The 24,216-nt window shown below is 47.2% G+C and overlaps 1 protein-coding gene across 1 annotated transcript; it reads right to left on the bottom strand.

The window, feature by feature from the left end:
- Positions 1–4,395: 4,395 nt before the first annotated feature.
- LOC119391754 (CRISP/Allergen/PR-1) lies at positions 4,396–22,471 on the bottom strand. The gene is made up of 4 exons (XM_037659406.1): positions 22,376–22,471; positions 10,328–10,565; positions 9,122–9,312; positions 4,396–4,746 (listed from the first exon to the last, which is right to left on the bottom strand). The coding sequence occupies exons 1-4, from the start codon at positions 22,469–22,471 to the stop codon at positions 4,396–4,398; spliced, it is 876 nt and encodes a 291-aa protein (XP_037515334.1).
- Positions 22,472–24,216: the final 1,745 nt, after the last annotated feature.

Raw genomic sequence — 24,216 nt, 5'->3', positions numbered from 1 at the left:
GTTTCAACAAAGATGAACGCATACCAACTCGCTCAAGCTTCCATTCTTATGCATTTTCAGCGCAGCTTAAGAAACTAGGGTCCTTAAAATTACATATGTATGCATTTTATATTAAAGGAACACGCCACCTAATACTTACCTAGTGATGTTGCACCTCAGATATGCATGATATTTACTTTTTGATCGACAACGTTCACAAGTATGAACAGCCGTACCAGTTCAAGACGGCTGGCCCTTGGGCAAGTGGTTCAACTTTGGCCGAGTGGCTGAATCGAGGGACGTGCCGACAAACAGAAAGACAGACAGACAGAAAGACAGACCAAAATTTCTGCGTTTAAGTTCCCCAAGAAAGACTATCGTCTTTAAAAGAAATGCTCTATTGCTTCAATTTCATTGCGTAGGCAGCCTCGTATGATGCCCTCTTCTTCCTCCGCACGAGAGCGTCTGGTGCGTGCCCCGTGCCATGGCGATGACGGCGGTGCTTCTCCATAACTTGACTGGCACAAGCCACTCAGGAAGGAAGATAAGGAGGAAGTGATTTCGTGAACTAGCAAGTCTGCAGTGGGCAGGTGCCAATCACTCCAGGAGCATCATCATTGTCATAAAGTCCACCCCCCTACTCAGTTTTATGCGCCATAAAAGATGAATCATTATCATCAGTAATTGTCTCACCCATTAGTGGACACTTTAGTGGCCTTGGCGAAGGGAATGGGCAATGAAGGAGAGAGAGAGAGAGAATAAACTACGAAGAGTTAATAAAGGACGCGCTTGGACAGTTCGATGGCAGAAAATACCACTCGTGTTTAGTGCGGGCCTTGACTCTGGCAAAGAAATCAAGGTTCCCAACAATGCCGAGCTGGGCCCGGAACACCATATCGTGAGCAGGTGCGATCAGTTCTGGCGAGAGAAGGCTGTATTCGGCAAAAAGTTGCAAAGGATGATTGCACGCGACCCGGGCATACGGATTCTGGATAAAGAGAGCCCGGAGAGTATGTAGGCTGGCTTCATAGAATGACGACGTGATCCACGCATCCGTACGCCTTTGTCCAGAATCTAGTTGCTAGGAACGCGTACAGTAAAAGCTAGGGAGAGAGAGGAAGAGAAGGCAGGGAGGCCTACCAGAGACAGTTAGGGAGAGAGAGAGAGGTTTATTTACAGAAAGGCAGAGAGGTCGGCCTTTCTGACAGTATGCTCTACCCTGCTACTCTGCACGGGGGGAGGAGAAAGGGGAGGAAAAAGAGTGATGAATGGTGATGGTGAGATGGAGAGGTGAGTACATACAGCCCCGTCAAGTTGGCGCTGCACTATAGCCACGGCTACAGTCCAGTGGTCTGCAGGAAAGCTGTGACCGGTTGTACGACCACAGTTGCATTGTCGGCGTCAGTCCAAGGGCCCAACACAACCCTATCAGTTAATGGCCCATTATAAAATCGTTCAGTCGCGAAAACCAATCTCTGTCGGTCAAGTGCTTATGCTGGGCAGGTAGCTCCGACAGCTTGTTTAAAGGGACACTAAAGAACAAAACAATTTTTCTCGCATTAGTAGAGTAATCTTCCACGATACCAAAAACACCACGCTCTCCGCGAGAAGGCGCTTAATAAGCGAGAAAACGCGCAAAAACAAAATACAGGTGGAGACGCCACCTTGGAATTCCCGCATCATTTGCCGTGACGTCACATATTTTTGACTGCGCCTGCTTGGGCCTACGTAGTTCCTAATCGGTTAAATCGAAGTACATTGTCCTCTGAGGGGACCAGAGACTTGGCATAACGAGTTTGTGGAAATTTCATTGTGCCAGTGGCGTCAAAATACGTTAAATGCTCTTTGAGATCTTTTACGTCATGAATTACAAAGTTCGGCGCGAAATTTAAAAATGAAACTTTGAACTTGGTTTTCTCCTCTAATAATAAACCTATGGTGTTGAAATAAAATACACAAGAGCTCTCCGAGCACACTTTATCAATCTAAACCAATTCATTGTTTCTCTTTATTGTCCCTTTAAGGTGAGTGAGCACCACTTAGCGTTTCTTCGCACAGCACTCCGCTCCTGACGTCATGGCGGAAAGTAGTCCGTCCGATGTGGAAACGCCCAGGCGCACGATAACATTCATTCAGCAGTAATGTAAGACCCATTGGCGAATTTATACCACTCAGCGATAAAACTACCACGCCTCAATTTAAATACCATGCAGATAATTCGCAAGCATATGGCCAACCACTGCGCTGAAATGACCAAGGGCATTCCGCACGACATATACAAACGTCCATTATTTCTTGTGGCTGAAGCAGTGGCCTCTGAGGGTCGCTGAGAAAAAAAGATTGCTCATTTTAACATGAAAAAGCACGCCTATCTTCTTGAAAACACCATAATTTGCTAAAAAAAAACTCATACTTTACTTGGCTAAATTTTGTTTAATCCCTTCCAACATTATTTTTTCACTAAGGCTTATGTTCTCTCATTGGTTGTCCCCACCACACCTATTCGCGCTTCCGTCGTGGATAGTTCTAATGCTGTCGCCGCTTGGAAGTGGTTTTATGTTCCAACTTAAGCGCCTGATGTGAATTGGTTTTGGTACGTTAAACGCTGGAATTTAAAATATTTCTATGCCAGTATTTATTTATGCATATTTAACACAGCTATGTGCCCACTGCTGCAATCTTATCGTTCAGGAACTAGGAGTTACCTGCAGCCTTGTCGCTCTTGGCAACAAGAATTTTTTTGAAGGCATGTGTCTTTTGCGGTTGTTGCTGATCGAGCCGCTCGCGCGTCGTCTGCTGAGCCGACATGAGCGCGGGCAAGTGATGCGCGGAAAATTGTTCTTTCGCCATTATGTTTGTTTGTCTGCAAGTCGGTTTTTCAGTGTCTGGGAGTCGAGTTTTGAAAGCAGTGTTTGCCAGTAGCTAATACCGAAAGCTTCGGCGCTTCTAGAGCCCCGATGCATGCTGACGTCTACTGGTGTAGCAGACCACACGCAAGCCTGGAGTGCATGCGCTAACTAGCACGAAATGTCGCTAGACGGCTTCCAAGGAGGTCCGTGATCTCACGTTCCCTTCGTAAATCTTTTGGCAAGTACATTTGTTGACACTGAGAGGAAGCAACAGCTGGTGCAAAAAAAATGAGGAAGCATATGTCGAGTGATTTCATCATTTCAGATCTTAAAACAGTTTTATCGTGATATTACGAAAAACAAACAAAAACAGCTCCTTCATCCGCGCGCTTCTTGCAACACTGCCCGATGTTTGTGTACAGGCGGTGTTCAAGTTTAAAGTCGTAGTGTTGACTTTTAACTTGAGCTGTCACAATGTACAGAAATTGTCCGTCGTTTCACCGGCAGCACTTAGTGTCCATTGGCTCCGATTCCTTAGCTTCGGGGCCTAATGTCAGCGTTGTACACGGCGGCGGTCGCGAGGCAGCGTTGGTATACTGGTGCATGTTGACTGTTCGGTCACAGCGCGGTCACGTTTAGTGATACTTGCCATGCTTAGTCCAGTCGTTACCTTGGGCTGTAAATGTGAGGGGTATTCTGCAAAGACTGATGGTACTGCATCCTTCTTGAGACGCCGTCCTTTCCCCTCTATGAAGTCCTCTGGTTGAAAATGGCGGCTACATACTCTTTCGAAGTTGTATTAGGCGACCAATTATTCCGCCTAATTGCTGCATGTCACCGCTCCCGTACACCAGCGGCAGCTGGTATTTCATGGAACGAAAGCGCACCAGTGTTTTTCTTTCCGCTCGATTTGCACAATGGTACGCAACAATACGGTACACCTAGGCATGCGGAGCACGTGGTTGCAAAATCCTGAAATATAAAATAAAACGCGAATACAATCAAATTCGAATACAATTTTCGCACCGGCATCACGGCCACACAGACTGCATGCGGCATACGTACCTGGCAAAGCCTGTGATAAGTGCGAATTCAATGAAACTCGAATGTAAACACGCATTCGGGAGATTCGTAATACATGCGGCCGTTCAGCGCCAGCGTGCTCGACGGCCTGAGGAGAGCGTTCGCCCAGGCACTGAAAAAAATACAGGAGGCGCTGACTTCACCGACGCCTACTCATCGTATGAATACACTACTCCTTCCGCGCATGCTTGCTTCGTTGTGTGATGGTACATGCGAGTTCCCATGCAATACCTAACTTCGAGACAGATGCTTGGTTACATTGAAGAAACGTACAGTTACCATACAAAATCACATTTATTTACGCGCATATAAGCGGAAAAGAAAAGATTTGAAATAAAAATTTCCGTTACTACGAGCTATTTTACAACGTCACTTCGAAGAGCAACGAAGCGTCCACCGCTCTTCATGACGTAGGAGTGACCGCGAGCGCAGACAATACATACGCCCACGCCGCGGTCACTGGGCTCGTGTTTGAGCGCCGCAGTCACTGGGCTCGTGACAGCACGGCCGTGCACACCAGCGCCGCTACGGACGTCGCCAGCATCCACGTCAGGCTAAACGTGGCGTCGCCGCGGCTTCTCTTAGGGCCTTCGGTGGGTCCATCGTCATCGTACTGCCCCATGGAGTGCAGGTCGATCTGGCACAAGCCCTGCTGCGTAGCGCACTTCGTGTACATCGGGCAGGACGAGCACGCGGGGCCCGGCAGGTAGACCGCCGTGCCCGGACGGTTACCCGGCTCGTCGTAGTTGCAAGCGTACAGGTTGCGCATCGCACCGTCGCTGGACTTGACGAGCGCGAAGCCGCAGCCGACGTACCGGCTCCGTGACCACACGAGCTGAATCGAGGAGGACATTGACACCGTAAGTATTTACTATAGGCGCACCAAACACTAATTTATGTGAGGCGGCGGTACTGTGGAAGAAACATTCAGAATTTTGACTGCTCTGATTATAAAGAGAGTACTAAGAGTGCCTAAATCGAAGACGTCAGGGAGAACTAATGCAAATTGTTCGAGTAGGGCCCGTCTTCTGTTCCACCCTACTTACCGAACCTTCGCTTACATTAAGAGTGTCAATTCATGATTATATACGCGACGTTTTTTCGGTTGTAAGCCTCTGTTGCGACCGGGGTTTAGACCCATCCCGCCGTTGCAACCAGTTGTTGCGACGTTAGGTTTGCGTCGTACCCGGACTCCATTTGGTAGCGTGACAGAGTCTCCGGGTTGAGGAACTGATGATAGCAAGTTGGGAAAACGATAACAACATGTTTACTGGCACTTTTTGTACACCTAATTACATAGTGAAAAGGTAAGAGTTCAGCGACGAGCGAACTGGATGAGCCTTTGACCCAGGGCTCAGAGCCCCTTTTCTCCCTTAGCACCGTCGTTTTAAGCCCCCAGGCTGGCTCCTCCTTCTTGATTGTAACCAATCACTCGCTGAGGGGTCGTTGCACTCACTGAAAAAATAAAGGTCCTGCGGACACTGTCGCTGAAAGGTCGTTGCGCTCACTGTAACAACAAATGTCCTGCGGTCAACGACACGCCGGTGGGGTCAGCCGTGGAACAGGTTACTCGGGAAAGTTCATCTGCCTCTCCCCAGAAGGGCAGGAAAGGGTTTGCGGCGACTTAATGACTACTGTCAAAACATACAGGAACGGTCGGCACCGCGGCATACCAAACCATCTCAACGTGGCCCATTGTGAAGACGTCGCCAACTTTGACGTCTCTCTGCTAGTTCATTGTATCTCGGCTGCCTAACGGAACTCGTTCGAGGCTCTTCCCATTGTGGGGTTGCTTCCCGTCACGAGTAGTCCGTTTCTGGGATGGTTGCAGGTGTTCCAGTAGTGTGAGAACGCATCGCCCGTCCATTCTCAAAGTTAACGCGTCGCCACCGACGGTCAGTCATAACACCTCCAGTTCAGCTCTCTAGATTTTCTACCTTTTGTGATTTAGTGCTTAAACATCCATCCATCTGAAACGTGACGAACCGTGACGTCCTGAATCCGAAAAGTCATTTACCGTATTCTGCCTGCCGTAGGGCAGGACCGTTCTCGAAAGTTGATGTATGTTGGGATTGGTTTTGTTCGTAATGAAACAATATCCTCACTCATAACAGCTACACCGAAGACAAACGCTGCACAAATCTACGACTTCGCCATACGAGATGTTGGCGGAGCTTTGGGGTGTCCGCGATACTATCTTCAGTGGGTTGTCGAGCACGTTTTCGTCATTACAGAAATATACTTTACTAATGATAAATTTTAAGCATTCTTGCGTTTGCAGAGAGAGCAGTTAGCTACTCGAAGTCGGGTTTGCCATAGGTCAGTCCGTTTTAGATATGTAGCATATACAGTAACTATAGCCCGTTTGATTTGACAGCGACCACTATCGCCATTGAACGCATACAACGACGAGTTTTTCGTTGACGTAGCACATCGTCACACCTATGCTGCTTCGTCATTGGCAGATCACGAAGACAAATACGCTGTCTCCAAGGTTCCGATGGTATTTGAAGCCATTCCTGAGACATTTCAAGGTCACATCCTTGAATATCTATCTATCTATCTATCTATCTATCTATCTATCTATCTATCTATCTATCTATCTATCTATCTATCTATCTAGCCGCCTACGTCTGGGTGTTCTCGTGATCGCCTCCTTAACTTGGTGTAGACCAGGATTGGCATGGGAGGGCAAGAGGATTTGAATATGGCTGTCTAGTCATGACATGAATAATGTGAAAATCTTGTCGCGTACGTCCTCAAAACCTTTCCTCCGGACACGTGTGGCACATACCCGTTTAAAACGGGAAGCGGTGTACGGGTATGCGCCGCAGGCGATTGAGAGTTTACGTCTACCCAGGAACGGCGAGAACAGGGATCGTTAACTTAAATGAAAGAGCGTTAGGAAAACCTACATCGGCAGCGTTGAGCTGACGAATGGAAAGAATGAGAATTAGGATCCCATCAGGAATCGAACCCAAGAATTCTGCGTGGCAATCAGGTATTCTACCTCAGAGCCACGCCAGGTCTATAAACTGCGTTGGAAAAACTTGATAGAACGATAGCTTGGGCTAGTTGATGTCTTGGAATCGACATATTTGCACAGCATGAAATGAACGACGACAGATGAAAGGACACGTTGTAGAAATTGCGGTTGTGAACCGAACTTTGAAAAGTGCGCTGTTGTCGCAAAACATCGTGAGCAGCTCACACGTGCAATCATAAAAGCTAATCAAATGCAACAGCTGGGTGACCCCTGCGTAAGCATGCCTCCTGTTATCCCTTACCAAAAAGGAGAGAGAGAGATAAACCTTATTTACAATAAAAAATTCTTTTGGGGGGAGCCCTAGTCGAGGGCCCCACTGGCCTTGGCCGCCCGTTCAACCTGGTCGATCAGCGCTTGTTGATCGGCCAGGTCTGAGCTGGACAGTCGCGCCTCCCACTGCTCCAACGTGTGTGTTGGTATCGTGCTTGTGTGTGTCAGGTGTGGGGGGGTGTTTAGAGCAGCCCCAGGTAATGTGATAGAGTGTAGGGCTTCCTCCGCACCAGGGGCAGGAACTTCGATAGCACGTAGGGAACATGGTGTGTAATCTTTTTAAGTGGGTATAAACCCCAGTTTGAATTTTTCTCCAATTTATTGCCTCCTCTCCTGTTAGGCGTTTGTCGGGAGGGGCGTATACTTGTCGGGTAAAACGCTGATGGGCAAGCAGGTCTTTCGCGATTGTGGAGTTGTAGGTGTCAGAAGGCGCGGGGGTTCGGAAATATTCTGAGTGGGCCTGTGCTCGGAAAGTTAATGCACGAGCCGCGGCATCCGCCCTCTCGTTTCCCTCCAACCCTGCGTGAGCCGGGCACCAGAAGATTGTATGGTCGTTATTGACGCGATGCTTTATTAAACCACGGCATCCACTGGGAATTCTGTCTCGTAATAATAGACCACAGGCTGCCTGAGAGTCCGTGACGATGGTGCTGTCATGTCCTTTACGTTCGGCGGTATGTATGGCCAGCGCGATGGCCCTGGTTTCCGCCTCCGCCACTGAGGGGTCTCTGAACGAGAGCGCATTTATTATTTCACCATGTTTGTCAATCACCACCGCTACAAAGTTTTGATGGTGATGACGTTTCTTTAGAGGACGTGGTTGCCTGTAGGAAGCGACGTCCACATAGTAGACGTCTTCCCTGTTCAGGCGGCGCAGGAGTGCGCGGAGCCACGCTGTGCGAGCCCTACGTCTCCCCTTATGGCGCTCTGGGTGCATGTTCCTCGGCAATGGGGCCACGTATAAGTGGTCCCTGTCCGATGGATCAAGCTCCTCGAGCTCCTAGCCCACATGCTGCGGGTAGGTTGGAATTCCAACCCTCTTTAATATGTCTCTACGGTCTGGCTGAGTCTCTCTCGTTGTGTTATCATAGTCGCCGCAGCGAGTTCACTGTAAGTATTGTGGATGCCTAGCGCAAGTAATTTCTCTGTTGATGTGCTTTGGGGAAGACGCCGTTTTGTAAGCTGTTTTAATTATTGAATCCACCTGTGATTCTTCAGTTTTGTTTAATGAATAATAAGGAAGGCTATAGGTGACTCTGTTAACAAAAGTCCGGTGTTTCATCGGCCACTGAAATAAGTCGTAACAAAACACTGACAATATCACCCTGCCTATATGCAAGCAAAACTACTACCAACTTGGTTGTAGTTTTGCTTGCATATAGGCAGGGTGATGTTGTCAGTGTTTTAAAGGCTTGCACAAGCGTGATGGTGTCTGTCTCTTTCATTCCTTGTTTATGATAGGTTATTCGACGAATCATTTTCGCTACATGTCAAGTTAACGTCTGTGGTTAATTCTACTGTTGGCTCCGTTTAACAGCAGCCTATGATTCAGCAAGCTATAGTCAAACGTCGATCGACCCCGGAGGATTACGCTAATGAAAGTTACGTATGATATTCGCATCATCGCACCGTAAGGGGCACTTTGTAACGTTTAGCTCAAAGCCAGAAAATACAGAATAGAACTGCTCGCTGACTGCTTCGCAGTGAACCGATTCTCACAAGGCGTGGGATCTGCCGGATTTTTTTCAATATTCCTTTATGTGAAAGCAAAACTGCCACCTCGTGAGATCTAAACTGCCTGCATGTCTCAGAGGGGGCGTATAACGATTCCTACCTGGGTGAAATGTTCGCACGAGGGTCCATCGCGATCGCTGGTGTTCCTGTACGACCTCACGATTCCTTTCGGGCAGTCGCTGTGCTCGCTGAACCAGGCGGTGATGCAGGCTTCGAATCCCGTGTCGTTGCCGGAGCCCGGCAGTGTCTGGACGCATAGGTTCTGGCCCTCCTCGATGAAGTTCCGTGCCTGTGGGACCTTCGCTTGGGGCGCGCATTGTTCCACGTAGGACTGCGCGAGATCCGCCAGATCTGCGCACGTGCCAAGATCATTAAGCATTAGTCCAGGTTATATCTTTCCTGTCAGCATCCACACCAACTTTCACGACATGACTTGTTCATTACTTCAAGGTTTGCATGCAAGCATCAGTAAATAAATTAGGCAATCATCCTCTCGGTCGGTCGCAGTGACTCCTAATGTTAACAATTCAGTCTACACCGCTTCGCCAGTGCAAATAAGCCGGCATATCGAACGGCAAAGTAAGGCATGTGTAAACAAGGCCACAGTAGCGCGTGCGTTATCGCCTCCTCGTCCTTGAGTCTTCCTCAAGTCTTCGCGCTGTTATTCTTTCACTACGAATCAGAACTAACTAGTCCAAAAACGAGCCTTAACCCCCATAACCAGCATAAGAGACTTGACGAGGTCAGTTGAATACCTTTACATTCTGATTTAGGCAAGAAAGAATCAAGGTAGGACATCTAGCGCAGACCACAAGACAAAATTTCCAGAGTGTCGCGACAAGTTTTACGTGGTGAATGACCCTACAGCAAACGAAGGACCAGTGAACTATTTTTAGTAATTAACTTTACTCAAACCATCTCTGCAATTTTCCGTGTTTTTTTTACGCATGCACTCTCCCTGGCACCAAATTAAGACAAAGAAGCCATTCTAAAGTTGCCCATATCTTAAAAGTTGGTTAGGATTTGGGGTGATACAGCAGCTCAGGTATTTGCTGTAAAAACAAAGCACTAACCCTCAGAAACTGAAACACGAAAAAAAGTGCAGTGGAAGACGAAGGCTTTAATAATGAGAAATGGAAAAAACAATGAACCTCACTGGAGCCAATGTTTAGGGGAGATGGCTTTTCTTCGGGGCTCCAGCGTGATTCCTATTTCTGTTACTCTTCATTAGTAGTGAACTGTAAATAACTTAAAGACCTGTAGTAAGCTAATTGAAATTTCCCTGTGTGGCCAGTCAATCCGGGCGGGTGTAACCTGATAGCGAATTATACTACCTACAATGCGGCGTACGTATCAGATTTCTCACCCGGGTCCCACGTGGTTTCACACATGTCAGCTGCGGCTTCGAAGCCGGGCAGTTCTCCTTTGGCGACGAGGCCGCGGTACTCGTTGTGCGCCTTGATAAGGGCCGCCTGCTGGTCACTGTTGAAGCCGCGCTTGCGGACGGTGCACGGCAGCAGGAAGGGCGCAGGAGGGTGCAGCCAGCTGACCACCAGGTTGTCCCGTCGCTCGAACGCTCGTTTCGCAGAGACGCCGTGAGGCTTCTGGGTGGCGGAGACGAGCAAGAACAGCAGTAGAGTAGAGTACAGTAGAGTAGATCCTAGAAGCAGTCGTACTCGCAGGCAGCCTCGCATGATGCCCTCTTCTTCCTCCCCACGAGAGCGTCTGGAGCATGCCCCGTGCCATGGCGATGACGGCGGTGCTTCTCCATAACTTAACTGGCACAAGCCACTTAGGAAGGAAGATAAGGAGGAAGCGATTTCGTAAACGAGCAAGTCTGCAGTGGGTAGGTGCGAATCACTCCAGGAACATGATCATTATCATAGGGTCCGTCCCCCCCAGCCCCCGTTAGTGCTTATGTACCATAAAAGATGAAACATCGCCATCAGTAAGTGTCTCACTCATTGGTGGACACCTTAGTGGCCTTGGCGAAGGGAATGAGCAATGAAGGAGAGACATAGATAGAATAAATTGCGAAGCATAAATAGAGGACGCGCTTGGACATTTCGATGGCAGAAAATACCACTCGGGTTTAGTGTGGGCCTGGACTCTGGCAAAGAAGGCAAGGTTCTCAGCTGCGCCAAGCAGGGCCCGGAACACCATATGCAGGTGCGATCAGTCTTGGGCAGAGAAGGCTGTATCCGGAAAAAGTCGTAAAGGATGGCTGCATGCGACCCTAGCATACGCATTCTGAATAAAGAGAGCCCGGAGGGTATGTAGGCTGGCTTCATAGAATGACCACGTGATCCACGTTTCCGTACTGTGGTTCGAGCCTTTGTCCAGAGCTTCGTTGCTAGGCACGCCTACAGTGAAAGCTAGAGAGAGAGAGGAAGAAAAGGCCGGGAGGCCTAGAAGAGACAGTTAAATTTTCCACCCTGCGCTGGGGAAAATATTAAAGGGAAACAAACGCAGATAGGAAGTAAAAGGCAGTGCCCTAATCGTCCGTACATATGAAGGTATCCAACAAGTCTACCAGCGGTTGCAGAGACCTGTGGACTTTAAGTGACGTAGCAACGCCTTCGTTGTTTTGTGCGCCGTTGATGTCGCATATAGCGTTTGCGACCGTGATAGCGACGGAAGAAAGTGGCGTTTCAATATATCATCACAAACAGGCAGTTAATAGTGATGGTAGGAAATCATTTCGGTGTATAACGTATCATTGTATAGGGCCTTTCATTTTATTGATGTCTTTGTAAGGTATGATGAACTTTATACAGGTCCTAAAGGTCAACCCTTACGTTGACGCAGGCGTCTCCCACGTCGGGACAGTAAGGTTTAACGTTACTGCCGTATCGTGGGCCTTCTGGACCAGCCTGTACTATCTAAAAGAACTCCTCTGTCGAGCACTCGTCGCCACCAGTCTCTTTCCTAGTCCCAGTTTGTGAAATTCACAGGACACTGTCAAAGCATATCACCCTGAGTAATCGTGCCATTACAGTTCTCACAATTGATTTGTACCACTCTTCCAGGATATACCTTGGTAGTAAAGTTTGGAATCGGATAAGTTCTTAACTGCAACAGTCTCATAGTCACCGCTCGAGCTGTATAGAGCTTAGCGTGTGGCACTGGGAATTCCCTTCTGTTCGTATAGTAATACGTCGTGACTTCACTGTATGCATGTAATAGGTCCCGGTTCTCCTCCAGCATATTATTGGAATCCTGGTCACGTAGTGCACGGAGAATAAGTTCTCGTGCAGCTTCGTTAGCCATGACCTCTTGGTGCAGGGAAGGAGAGAGCATTCTAATCTCAGAGGTGCTGTACGAAAGATTTACGCCCCGTTACACTACGTAGAAGAAAGTAGAAAGAGTAAATCCAGAAAGAGTCTGCGCAGGCTGGCGAACACGGTAAACTACGTAACTACGCAGACACATAATTCGTATTGATTTGTTGCGCACGCATGTGCCACCCAGTTTACAAAGCACTCCTTTAGAACCTGGAGATGCGATCATTCCTCGTTACAAAAGTCATGAGCGTTCTTGTCCACAGTGCGGTTCGAACGTAATTTCACGGCCGCATTACTCTCCACTCAGATACGGGGTCTGTCGTACAAACCAACCAGGCAGTGCGACGCTAAGAGTGTTACATCAAGTGCGGTAGTCAAGACACTCGCAGAGGATGCTTGAAATATTGTCCATAGAATGGGGCATGCTTAAAACTTGGGGCCAGCGACTCAAGGAATGGAACTCTTCAGTATGTAGGGACTCAGCGACAATGCTCTCCACGAGTAGGCTCCCATAGTTTTTCACGGGATGGGTAATATTCTACGATCTCCTTTCTTCATTAGACTTCGCTAAACTGAAGAAAATTGTGTGTCCGAGCTACGGCCTCAAATGCAATGCATTTTTTTTCTTATAGTAGTCATTGGCGCCTGCGACGTCACCGTGTGTGCTATTAAGCGCTCTCCTGCCTCACTTGTGACCTGGTCGTCTGCTAGAAGCAACAAAAGTACGGAGAAACTTACTGACGGCACACTCAGTAAATCACGTGAACACCGCGCACTTTGAGAGAAGTATTCATCCCTGGGAAATAGCCTACAGTAAATAGGAGAAGGCTTCAAGGAAATATGCACCACGTTTGTTCTACAACAGCTGCAATTATTGCCGCATCTCAGGCATTTAGAGCGATAGCTTTGTTCTTGCCAGTACAAACAGAGAAAACGCCTGTGTCCATGTGTTTGACCTTCAATATCAGGCAAGGACAACGCCGTGGAAAGACATTAAGCGAGCACTAGTGCGGCGTGTTCGCGCAAACGAACAGCGACTGAAGGGGAGTCTATTGTGCCGCCACCGCCAGTGGCGGTGGCTGCGCCAAGTTCACTGCGCGTTCGCGACTGGAGCGCCGACGACGCCGAGCAGCGTCTGTGTGTCCTGTTGTAGTGCAACACGCTGGCTCCCTTGTCGCGTCGTGTAGTCGAAACGTGTAGACTTCTTATCACTGTTGCCTAAAACCAAGACGTGCGATAATGCTAAATCTCTGAAAACCAATGGCCTCGTCCCTTCCCAAAGGAAGCAAAACCGAGCTGTCACTCGACAAACTTGGTTTAACTGCGTTGAACTACGGCAGACCTTTTAACACTCATGTTAAGGTGACAAGGAGAACGCATCAGTACGAATGAAGAAATTTGGAGGAAGAAGGTCAAATAAATTCCGCGTGGTTGATTAATTCACCAATAGAGACAATGTATACTCCGGGCTGACAAAAAGCTTTGTGTTACACTGCCAAGTATTTTATCCACCTCCGTATGTACTGATAGAAAAAAGAAGGAGATACCAATATTATTTCACTGATTGAGGACTGACTTGTTGCTTTGTTTGATTGACTGACCTGCTGATTCAAACCCTGCTTTATTACGGAGTCTAAGGATCTTTATTATTTTTACCATCGACGGAGGGTGGGACGGAACAGGGGTCAATCCCCTCTTCCCCCTGCTCCGCCCGAGGGAAACTGCCGGACTAATCCTAAAGTTCATTCATTCATTTCTCCCGCAAGATGCACAAATATGTTTGTATAGCAGCCATTCGCCGATAATTCAATGACGGCCTCTATTCGAACTGGGCGACGTCGTGTTCAGCAAGCATACGTGTTCCCCTGGCCCACGGGTCACCGCCTGTGCCGGATACAGTGTGGAGAGAAGACAAATGCCAAGCGCTGCAGCCCCATCACCAGCCCTCCGTTGAACGCAGCTTGCTGTGGAGAAGCCACCTTGTTAAAATTCTGCCTGGTGCTTTTGCGCCTGCCGTATGTATAAGGAGTGTACAAATGAAAAGGTATACGAAACGACACTAGGGGTGTAAATGAAGACTTTATTCAAAGTATACGCCATAGGCCTGAGCACACAAAGATCCCATTGATGAATGAGCGGAAGAATTCCTTGTTCCCAGAATTCCTGTGGCCACGACGGGACCAAGTCCTTCACGGCTTCCTTGAGTTCGTCGTCCGAGTTGATGCGCTTCCTTTTCAGATGTTTTTTGAGGGGACCGAACACATGGAAATCGCAGGGCGACATGCCCGGGCTGTAGGGCGGATGGTCAGGCTGCTCCTATTTGACCTTGGCTAGTTCCGCGTGTGTGACCCCATGGAGACGAGTGGGCGCGCGTTATCATGAAGCAGAAATACATCCTCCGTGAGCAGCCCCGGTATTTGTTCTTGATGAACCTGCGTAGGCCTCGGAGTGTCTCACGCAGTGTTCCCCGTACGCGGTCACCATCCGACGATGAATGGTGGCCAGTTTAACACTTTCCGCTGTCAGATATCCGATCACGCCTCGGTTGTCCTCAATCGCCAAATTTTGCAGTGTGAACACCATCCTGTCCTCACACGCGCAGCCGCGTCAATTGGTACGGCGCTCTTCTTAAGAGCCCCTGCTCTCTCGTGCGCATGCGGGCGCCCCCGCATGATCCGATCCACGGCGGAAACCCCATTCGCATCCCTAGATGTCTCGCTACGTTCTCCCATAGCGACATAGGCATCTATTACAACGGTTACGTTGTTACGACGTTTCGTACCTTTTTGATGTGAACACCGCTCGTAGCATACATTACTTAATTAGTTACACTCATTGTTACTGACGTGTTAAAGAGAGGAGTGGGGTTACAAGTTTATGAGGACAATCACGAATGAATAATGATCAGGATTGCTGCCGATAGAGGCGTGGAGGTGATTCCGTTCGGATGATACGAGCCGAAGCACATGTTGGTGGAGGTGATTGCAGCTTTAGCCCTTTCCGGAAACGCGCGCCACCAAACTCCGCCATACGTCGTACCTGACTTTGCGACTTTGCCAGCTCTTGCGTGTGCTGGTGCCCTGCAGTCGGCGAGATCTTCAGCGAAACTTGATGACAATGGCGTTGAAGGCTGGCTGTCATCTCTTCACGAAAGAGCGAGCTCCCACGTTAAGTGGGACTACATCGTGAAAGCTGAACAACCATTTTGTTTATTTAACGGGCGCCGCCATTCTGTGGTTTGAAAAACCGAGAAGCCGCTCTTCGAGACAAGCTTCGCAAAGCCGATCTTCGAAATAAGTTTCAAGACAAGCTTCGACAAAATCCTTCTGCCGACCTGCAGAGCTCAAGATTCGCCTCGCCTGTGAGCGCAATATTTTACCACCGAACCTTCAAGAAACACAACGCTCGCTACGGGAGGCAGCTGTTTAAGAAAGGTCCTCAGATAGCCCTCGCGTGTCCCTGGGTGGAAAGCGTGTTCGTGAAGCGCAGATTAGCGCCATCCCATCGACTGGTGCCGTACTGATTCATTCTCGATAGCACCTACATATATCACTCGACCGCGCATTTCGGCTCCTTATACCGGCGCCAATGCGAGCCCAGAGGGCTCGGTAATAGCGCCTCACATAATGAGCGCACTTAGCCGCCGAGAGTCCACCTAATTAGCGTGGCCGGCGGCGGCCGGATGAGATGGAGAGAGCGGGCGGCTCGTTAGATGGACGAAGTGAATCAGGAAAAAATAAAATAATTAAATTAGTGGCACAGAACGAAGCCGAAGTGGTGCATATAGGTAAGCTCTTTATTGACCTTCTTTTTTTCCTTTCTTGTTAACGTTGAAAGTGCAGTACAGAGAAGCTTAATGCATGGAGTGAGTCAAAAGCAGTGCCCCGCAATTAGAGATTGAAGCCACAATCTCTGTGCGTTAAACTAGCAACAAGCTAGAGAGAAGGCAGATGAAGTGGGCTTTATCGACTAACGACCGCCATCGTGTCTACATACGCCGAGCGCTTTCTTGTTCCGTGCTTTGTGTAGGATATACTTCGCAAGCTGTAGCTTACTTGAAAGGATGGAAATGGAGCGTCGTGCAAGACGAAAGCTAATAAAACCGTTGCGATCGCGAGAGTCTCTCTTTTTTCATTTTTTTGTTGTTGAGGAGAATAGCGGGGCCTGGCTTACATAAAAGGCTGGGTTCACGAGAGGCCAAATGCCGGAACTGTGGCTTTTGTTACAGAACTTCGGTGCGCCGTTAAAGCTTAGAAAATGAGCTTGTTTTCAGCCCGGTTGGTCGTGTTCGCGATGCGCCGGAACAGAAGAAAGCTGTTAGCGGTAGTTTCAAAGAGACTAGAGCGTTCGTGGGATTAAATAAACTTAAAGCCTTAATTTGCGTTCAGTGTTCAACGGAGGAAAATGCGAAATTTCAGAGCATATCAACGGGAAAGAAAGAATTGTTTGCACCGTGGGGTATTAGCGAAATTTTCGTCGGAGCCAAACATGCGCGTTGTAAGAAAAAAAAGAACAAAATTCGAGTTCTTCCACCAGCTTGACTCTCAAGGGAATGCATCGATTTGCGTTTCGCACTTCGGTCTGCTGGTGTTATAGCCTACACGCAACGTCGAGTGCACGCAACTATTCTGATCACTTCTTTCGGCCGCGCCTTAGGTATACTGTTCTCCGAGGGTAAATGACGCAATATCTTTTCCTCTGATCAGCCGGGTTAGCAGAATTTGTCTGATTGGGCAGGCTGGTGTTTTGTAACCCCGGAAAGGCGTGGTGCTAGGCTCGCGCCCCGGCTTTTACTCCAGTCTTCTTGTGAAACGAGGCTGGTTGTTTGTTCTGGAGAGAGAAATAAAGACTATGGCGCGAGCTGGGGACGGTAATCTAAGCAAACGCTTAGTACGTTATTCTGCGATGTTAGCGTGAAAGATGAAAAATAAATAAATAAAACAACTAGAATGAGGTAAATAAGGCTAGATAAGATGCAAACTAAATGTCGAAGCATAGGCATTCGTGAAAAGTATTTTCGGTAACTGAAAAAAATATCTATCTATCTATCTATCTATCTATCTATCTATCTATCTATCTATCTATCTATCTATCTATCTATCTATCTATCTATCTATCTATCTATCTATCTATCTATCTATCTATCTATCTATCTATCTATCTATCTATCTATCTATCTATCTATCTATCTATCTATCTATCTATCTATCTATCTATCTATCTATCTATCTATCTATCTATCTATCTATCTATCTATCTATCTATCTATCTATCTATCTATCTATCTATCTATCTATCTATCTATCTATCTATCTATCTATCTATCTATCTATCTATCTATCTATCTGAATGCGCTAGTATGCACGCGGGAGAAATTGAAGAAAGTCGCATATGACGCACTGCATCAAACATTCCAGAGCTGGTACGTGAAAAATATGCGCGCGATGGTGACATGACGGTTAGAGCATAAGCTATTGCGTCGGTAGACTCAGGCTTAATCACACTATCGGTCGCGCATCTACTTTTAGCCCTTTAGGCTGACGTGCCCCATTTAGGACTAAGGACGAATCCAATAGAACACTCAAATATATTAAGTGTTGGAGTCTTACATCCCAACACCACGATGTGATTATGAGGGACGACGTAGTCGAGGGCTCCGGAAGTTTCGACCATCAGGGGTTCTTTAACGTGCACCTAAATCTAAGTAAACCGGCCTCTAGCGTTTCGCCTCCTTCGAAATGCGGCCGGAATTCTATCCCGCAACCTACGGGTCGGCAGTCGAGTACCATAATCACTAGAGCACCGCGGCGGGTAGAAAACTCAGAAGTATGTTGAAAGTACACCAGCGTGTTACAGTACTCACGAAGTAGAACGTTTGTTAAAACCGACGAAGTCTACAAACGTCATTTTGAACATGTAACAGCGCCAGGCCCGTAGCCAGGAATTTTGTTCGGGAGGGGGGGGGGGGGGCACTTGCTGAAAGCTTTGACTATTTGAGAAAAACGCCTATTTTCATGATTTATTTTCGATAAAACACCAAAAATTCCAAGGGAGGGGGCGGCGCCCCCCCCCCCCCCCCCGCCTGGCTACGGGCCTGAACCGCGCCAAGTCAAAGGCGCGCGCCGCCGTCGAGCCGTTGCAAAACATCGCAGTCGAAGTATGTTTTGGCGCTTCTATGTTCCCAGTGTAGTTATTTCTTCTGAGAGGTCGCTCTCTGCCAAGTGCGTGGGATGCCCGATTTCCACGGAAAGGAAATTGCACTCAACAAATGCGGTTGTCACTTTCTAGGCCCGGAGGCTCGTTTTCCAAATTGACAAAACGATCACCAACCGTAACGCCCTCCGGGTGTTTACTTTTTTCGTTCTTCAAGGTATTAAAGCGCATTCTTGTGTTGTGCCCCACAAAGGGATTCGGGAAAATATTCAGCATGCAGTCAGTGCTTTGCATGCTCGATCAGCAAACCACGGGCTTTGAAATTTCATTTCGTAAGGTACGCCAGCGAACTCAGTGTACACAGTGGTGTTGGATACACACGAAGAAGGAAATCCCACCTTCCGCTTCGGTATTTGTATAGCCGGCGGCGTTCGAGTATCGCGGATTCATCGCAGCCGGCGACCCGCAATACCCCTTCGCTTCCGGCGTCAAAGCCAAACATGTCACGCCCGAGCTCCCCTCCAAGAGTGTTTGATATTGCTTGCAGTTATGCCTCTCTGGCATATTTTCGTGTGAGCGCACGTGTTATACGCACGTATATCTCGCTGTTCGCTCTAATTCCTAGAAACAGGCTCGCAACATCGGTCCCAGAGATTTTGCGTTCAGCAGGTTCGCGCGCAAAGAGATGAAAGAATTTCCATTTTGTGTAGAAACACCCGTGCCATCAGACAGCCGGGAGGCAAGTTCTGTCGCTATAAGGCATTTTTCTGAAACACGCGGCCCTATCGATAGCGGCCCGCCCCGCACATGACTATCTTCACGGCATATATGTGTATATTTTTTTTTATTTTCTTAATAAGTGTCTTCTACACAGACGTGACTGGTCTCAAACATTTTTTTTTCGTGAGGCGCCCCATGATGTCTCCATGTGTTAAAACATAACCGTGGAACGAACACTCTACATTTCAGAATCGGGGCCCAGATTTCAGACATTCCGGAGATCAGAATCGATGTGCTCGTCGAAACCTGACGTCAAATTCCCGTATCTATATATTCCCATATACGAGATATGGGAAAGACCTGCTTTAAAATGGTAACGTTGTTAGCTGACATCTCCTTCGAAATCCTCCTCCCCTCCCCTCCCCGCTCCAACCTTTTTCACTGTCCCGGTCCTAGCGGGTGACAAATTTTCGTGACAGCGGCCCGCTCACAGAGGTGATTTTAGACCCCTGCTATGAGACGACGCGTGAAGCCTGCAAGTGCGCTCCTGCGCATACCTCGGCTGACCTCGTGAAGACGGCAACACTGAGGCCGTATTGGTAACTAAGGTGTCAAAAAGAGATCTGGTGACGTCACTCCATCCACTCTCAGTTATCCGCACCATCTAATAATCTAAAATTTTTGTCTTGGCTTAAACAATGCTACAGTATAGCGGAGACGAGGCCACCCATTAAGGGCAGGTGTGTGGAAAAGCCTGCTTAAGGCATGTTGCACATCGTAGGCGGGCACGACAACTTCTGTCCATGGAATTCGGATGAGAGGCGAGAGAGAGAGTGAAGGGGGAGAGACAGAGAAAGAGAAAAGAAGCGATAAGGTCAGTGAAGTTAGCCATGAAATATAAATGCGTGTTCCTACACGACACTGCGAACGGCAGCGGAAAAATCCAAGGACAACCGAAGGAGACAGAGAGAAAGAGCCAGTCATGATCATTAAACATACCCCTGTACAGTATCAAATGGGCCGTATATTGAACACCATTTCAGTCTACAGTCGTTTGTGCAGCTCTGTTGTGCGATGTTATTAGGCGTCGAATTAAAGTATAGGTTTCTCTGATAATGCCATGTGTCCCAGAGCTATAGGAAGCGTACTTGCCAACGAAAGTCTCTGCATGTTGTAACCATGCAGAACAAGGTAAAGGGACTCCCTCCTCCCGACCACAATCAGCTGGCGTTGCCTTGTCAGTCGTTGGAATGTGAGAAGCAAGACATTGAACAAAAGTCACCCCTCCATAACCACGAACGACAAAGCAGGCTGGTACGGCGTCTGCAAGGTCCAGTTGCGACGCGAACATGAAGCAATGGGACCAGGTAGTGAGTGCAGTGAAATACGTATTTTGAAAACATGGGTGTTCCGCATGAAAAAAAAAAAACTGTAATGTCTTATGTAAAGTGTCGGGATTTTTTAGTGGCGTCTGACCTTTTTTACGATATCGAATCCTTTTTGGTGTCTCGGGGAACCGACAAAACAGTGCTGTCCGTTTGCTCGTTGCCGTGATGTAGTAACCACTGGAATGCGATGCGGTGCTTTCTGGCCACGAATGAGATCTCCGACTTCGAACATGAATTGTTCGTGCCGTCCGCGGCCACAGGGCTGATAACAAGAACTGCGGCGTTGCCTTCAAATTACTCTATATCGACGAGACGAAGAGGAGCAAGAAAAGCTGAAAGTTCCGCAGCTGTCGATGTTGTCACCTGGAACGTCTTGAAACTGTGGTGGTGGTTCTCGCTGAAAAAAAAAAAAAAAACGATTGCTCTGGACTTAGCCTCGAAGGATGTTCAGCTGCTTTTATGCTATGCACTACATGGTCAGCGTACCCCTCACGAAAGAGGAGCAGAATTGCTTAAGATCCCTACAGGAACTCTCTTATTATATTTTTGTTCCGATTCTCGGCACGGTGAGACCGTTGAGAACGAACGAAGGGTACCGATGAGAGGCACAGAGGTTCCTTAATGAGTACTGGAGAAGTTTGGCTGGCGGAACGCCTAGCGCAATAGTCCGGAAAGGGGGGTGTGATTAAAAGACGGAACGGTATGCACAGTCTGCGAAGAATACGAAACAGACAAAACCTAGTGAAACCGACAGACAATGAAGCCAAGGAAGATATAGGGGACATTATTTGTAGTCTTTTAACGGTAGCGTAGTGATTATGATATAAATGTAAAGAAGTTAACGTGGACAAAAAGACAACTTGCCGCCGGTAGGGGCCGCACCTACAACCTTCGAGTAACGCGTCCTATACTCTACCAATTGAGCAACATCAGCGATCGCCTTCTCGCATTATTTAATGCACATATCTGTGCATGTAAAGCCGAGAGTGTTAGCCAGCGCCGCTCTCAGCCCTGACGGCGTATGTGGAACACTGTTGTTTTTTCTATCTTTCTTTTTTTTTTTGCCAGCCGGCGTCACGTATTTCGATATCTTTTTGTTCTACACTAAACAATAATTATAGAATGCAAGTAATGTCTCCTGTACCTTCCTTGGCTCCATTGTCTGTTTCTTTCGTTAGGTTCTGTTTAATCAAATAAAAACGAGTCCTTGATCCATAGCTTTTATTTCGTTCAAAATAGACGCAAGACACACCGAAACACTAGACAAACTAAATTACTTCAACGAGACCAGTATGTCTAATGAAGCTTTAAGGATGCTTTCGTTGCGTGGGTTGCACAGGCAGCGTTAGTCCGTGGGCCGAGAACGTCTTTTAGCTAAGAAGATTACCTTTGCTGAATGTTCAGTTCGAATATCACGATTTCTTGTCCGAGAGAAAAAAAAAGAAAAGAACAACGCTAGTGTAGTGTGCTTTGGGTATGTGTTACAGAGCTGAGGTGTTCAACATACAGGCCATATCTGGAGGTCCGGCAACGGTGTGCTTGCCGTTCGTGGTTCTTTTGTACGCGAAGATAAATTGGCCACATACGCTGAAATCACTAAACAATTCTATCTAGCAGAATGGTTTATCCGCATCCCCACGCAAACCTAAAGAGAGCTGAAGCCATAACGCAAAGAGAACTACAAACAAAATCGTACTCTTCACGGGTTCAAATCAGGAAGTGGCACGAAGCAGAAGAAATAGAAATTAGATGCAAAGCTCGCAAAGAAAGTATATATGCACGTTAGAACAGATTATCTGGTACTGCGGCTCACTGGGGCCCGGTATTACGCGGGACCGCTTTGAAAGACTCGTCAAATCACCAACTTACCACTATCAAGTTCTGGCTGTCCAGTACGCCCACGATGTGGCCAGGAGGCTTGACCCAGCCGCCGCTCCCGTCGTGGGAGTAGCCCGGCTGGGGCATACGCGTCACGTAGAGGAGAGACAATGAAGTTTTGAATAATAATAATAATAATAATAATAATAATAATAATAATAATAATAATAATAATAATAATAATAATAATAATAATAATAATAATAATAATATAATAATAATAATAATCAATCAATCAATGATTTATTTAACGTGCCCAGGAACAACCGTAAGGTCTTTGTGCTGGGGCACGCAAAAAAAAAACAATAAAAATAAACAATACAATACAGACAGTTTTCAGAAATAAAAAGAGCAAAAACACGTAGACAAAGAGAAATGAACACAAAAGGGGAGGAGTAAAATAAGACAACACGAGAAATATTGACGGGGCATAAAAAATTAGATTGCATATATACAACTATGTGGAAAGACTGAGAAGGGAAGACTTTGTACATTGTGCCACACTATGTCAAAACAGTGCAAAGCTCGGATAAAAACAATGATTGTGGGCTATGAAAAACGTCAAGATCAAGAAAATTAACATTATAGAGACTTTGTATTCTGTGAACGGTAGAGTGTTGGAAGAAGCAGGCGGGTACATGAAACGGTCTGTTCTCTCTGGTTAACTTACGCGGAATTCGAAAATTTACACAATTGAGAAGTACAGGGCAGGATATGATACCGTGGACTAGCTTGTAAAGAAATAAGAGATCAGAGCGATTTCGTCGGCAGTGAAGTGATGGCAGTGATAATAATTCAGCAGTACTTGAACGAGATCCAGAGTCATTTTTAGCAAAGCGATGGTTATATATGCTGAGAAATTTTTTCTGGACTCGTTCAATGGTGTTACCGCTGGATTGAGCAATGCCATTCCACATCACGGACGCATACTCAAGTTGCGGAAGACATATTGCCGTGTACAATTTGTGTAGGGCCATGGGAGACCTGAATTCTCGAGATATTCTACAAACACATCCGATAGAACGAAGGCCCCGCATAGCAGCAGGCTTAACGTGAGAAGAAAAGTTTAACGCGCTGTCAACAACAACACCAAGATCACTGATTTCATAAACCTTGCATAACGGCACAGAATTGACAGAGTATTGAAATGACACGCTAGATGTTTTGCGAGTGATAGACATGAATTTTGTCTTCGAGGTATTCAGAGAAATGTGATTACCGTCGCACGATTCGGAAAAAGAGCGCAAGTCTGACTGCAGCAAGCGACAGTCGTTAACTGAATGAATTTCCTTAAAAATCTTGATGTCATCGGCATACAAGAGGAAAGAAGAATTACGAATGGCAAAAGAAACATCATTAACGTAAATTAAAAATAGGAGTGGGCCTAATACCGACCCTTGAGGACCCCACTAGTCATTTTATACAAAGAAGACGTTTGGCCATTTACGGCAACATAACAAGATCTATTGAGCAGATAGCTCTGCAGGAGATTCACAACTGACAAGTCAGCATAAAAGTGCGCAAGTTTAACCATAATCAGCGTGTGGCTGACTACGTCAAAAGCCTTGCTCAGGTCACAGTAAATTACGTCAACCTGTCCTCTCTGAGAAATAGGTGTGGAGATCTGCGTCCTGAAACTAGCAAGATTTGTGGTAGTTGAGCGGCCAGCGAGAAAACCATGTTGATTAGGAATCAATGAGTTTTTCATACTAAAAGACAATATGTCGTGAAGAGCCAGCTCGAAGATCTTTGATGGGGCACATAGTAGAGAAATCGGGCGATAATTAGAAGCATCTGTTTTAGAGCCCGACTTAAATACTGGAAAAACACGA

The sequence above is a fragment of the Rhipicephalus sanguineus genome, chromosome 4, assembly GCF_013339695.2.
Source record: "Rhipicephalus sanguineus isolate Rsan-2018 chromosome 4, BIME_Rsan_1.4, whole genome shotgun sequence".
In the NCBI taxonomy this organism is placed as follows: Eukaryota; Metazoa; Arthropoda; class Arachnida; order Ixodida; family Ixodidae; genus Rhipicephalus; species Rhipicephalus sanguineus.
Note: the sequence above shows the minus strand (reverse complement) of the source record. Positions and strands in the feature narration are given on the sequence as shown.

Excerpts from the sequence above, each read along its gene's own strand:
- LOC119391754 (XM_037659406.1), bottom strand. The coding sequence starts at position 22,471 with ATGCCCCAGCCGGGCTACTCCCACGACGGGAGCGGCGGCTGGGTCAAG. Across the intron at positions 10,566-22,375 it reads ACAGCCAGAACTTGATAGTG|AAGCCTCACGGCGTCTCTGC; the intron begins GTAAGTTGGTGA and ends TCCGCCACCCAG. Across the intron at positions 4,747-9,121 it reads GCGACTGCCCGAAAGGAATC|CTCGTGTGGTCACGGAGCCG; the intron begins GTGAGGTCGTAC and ends TCCTCGATTCAG.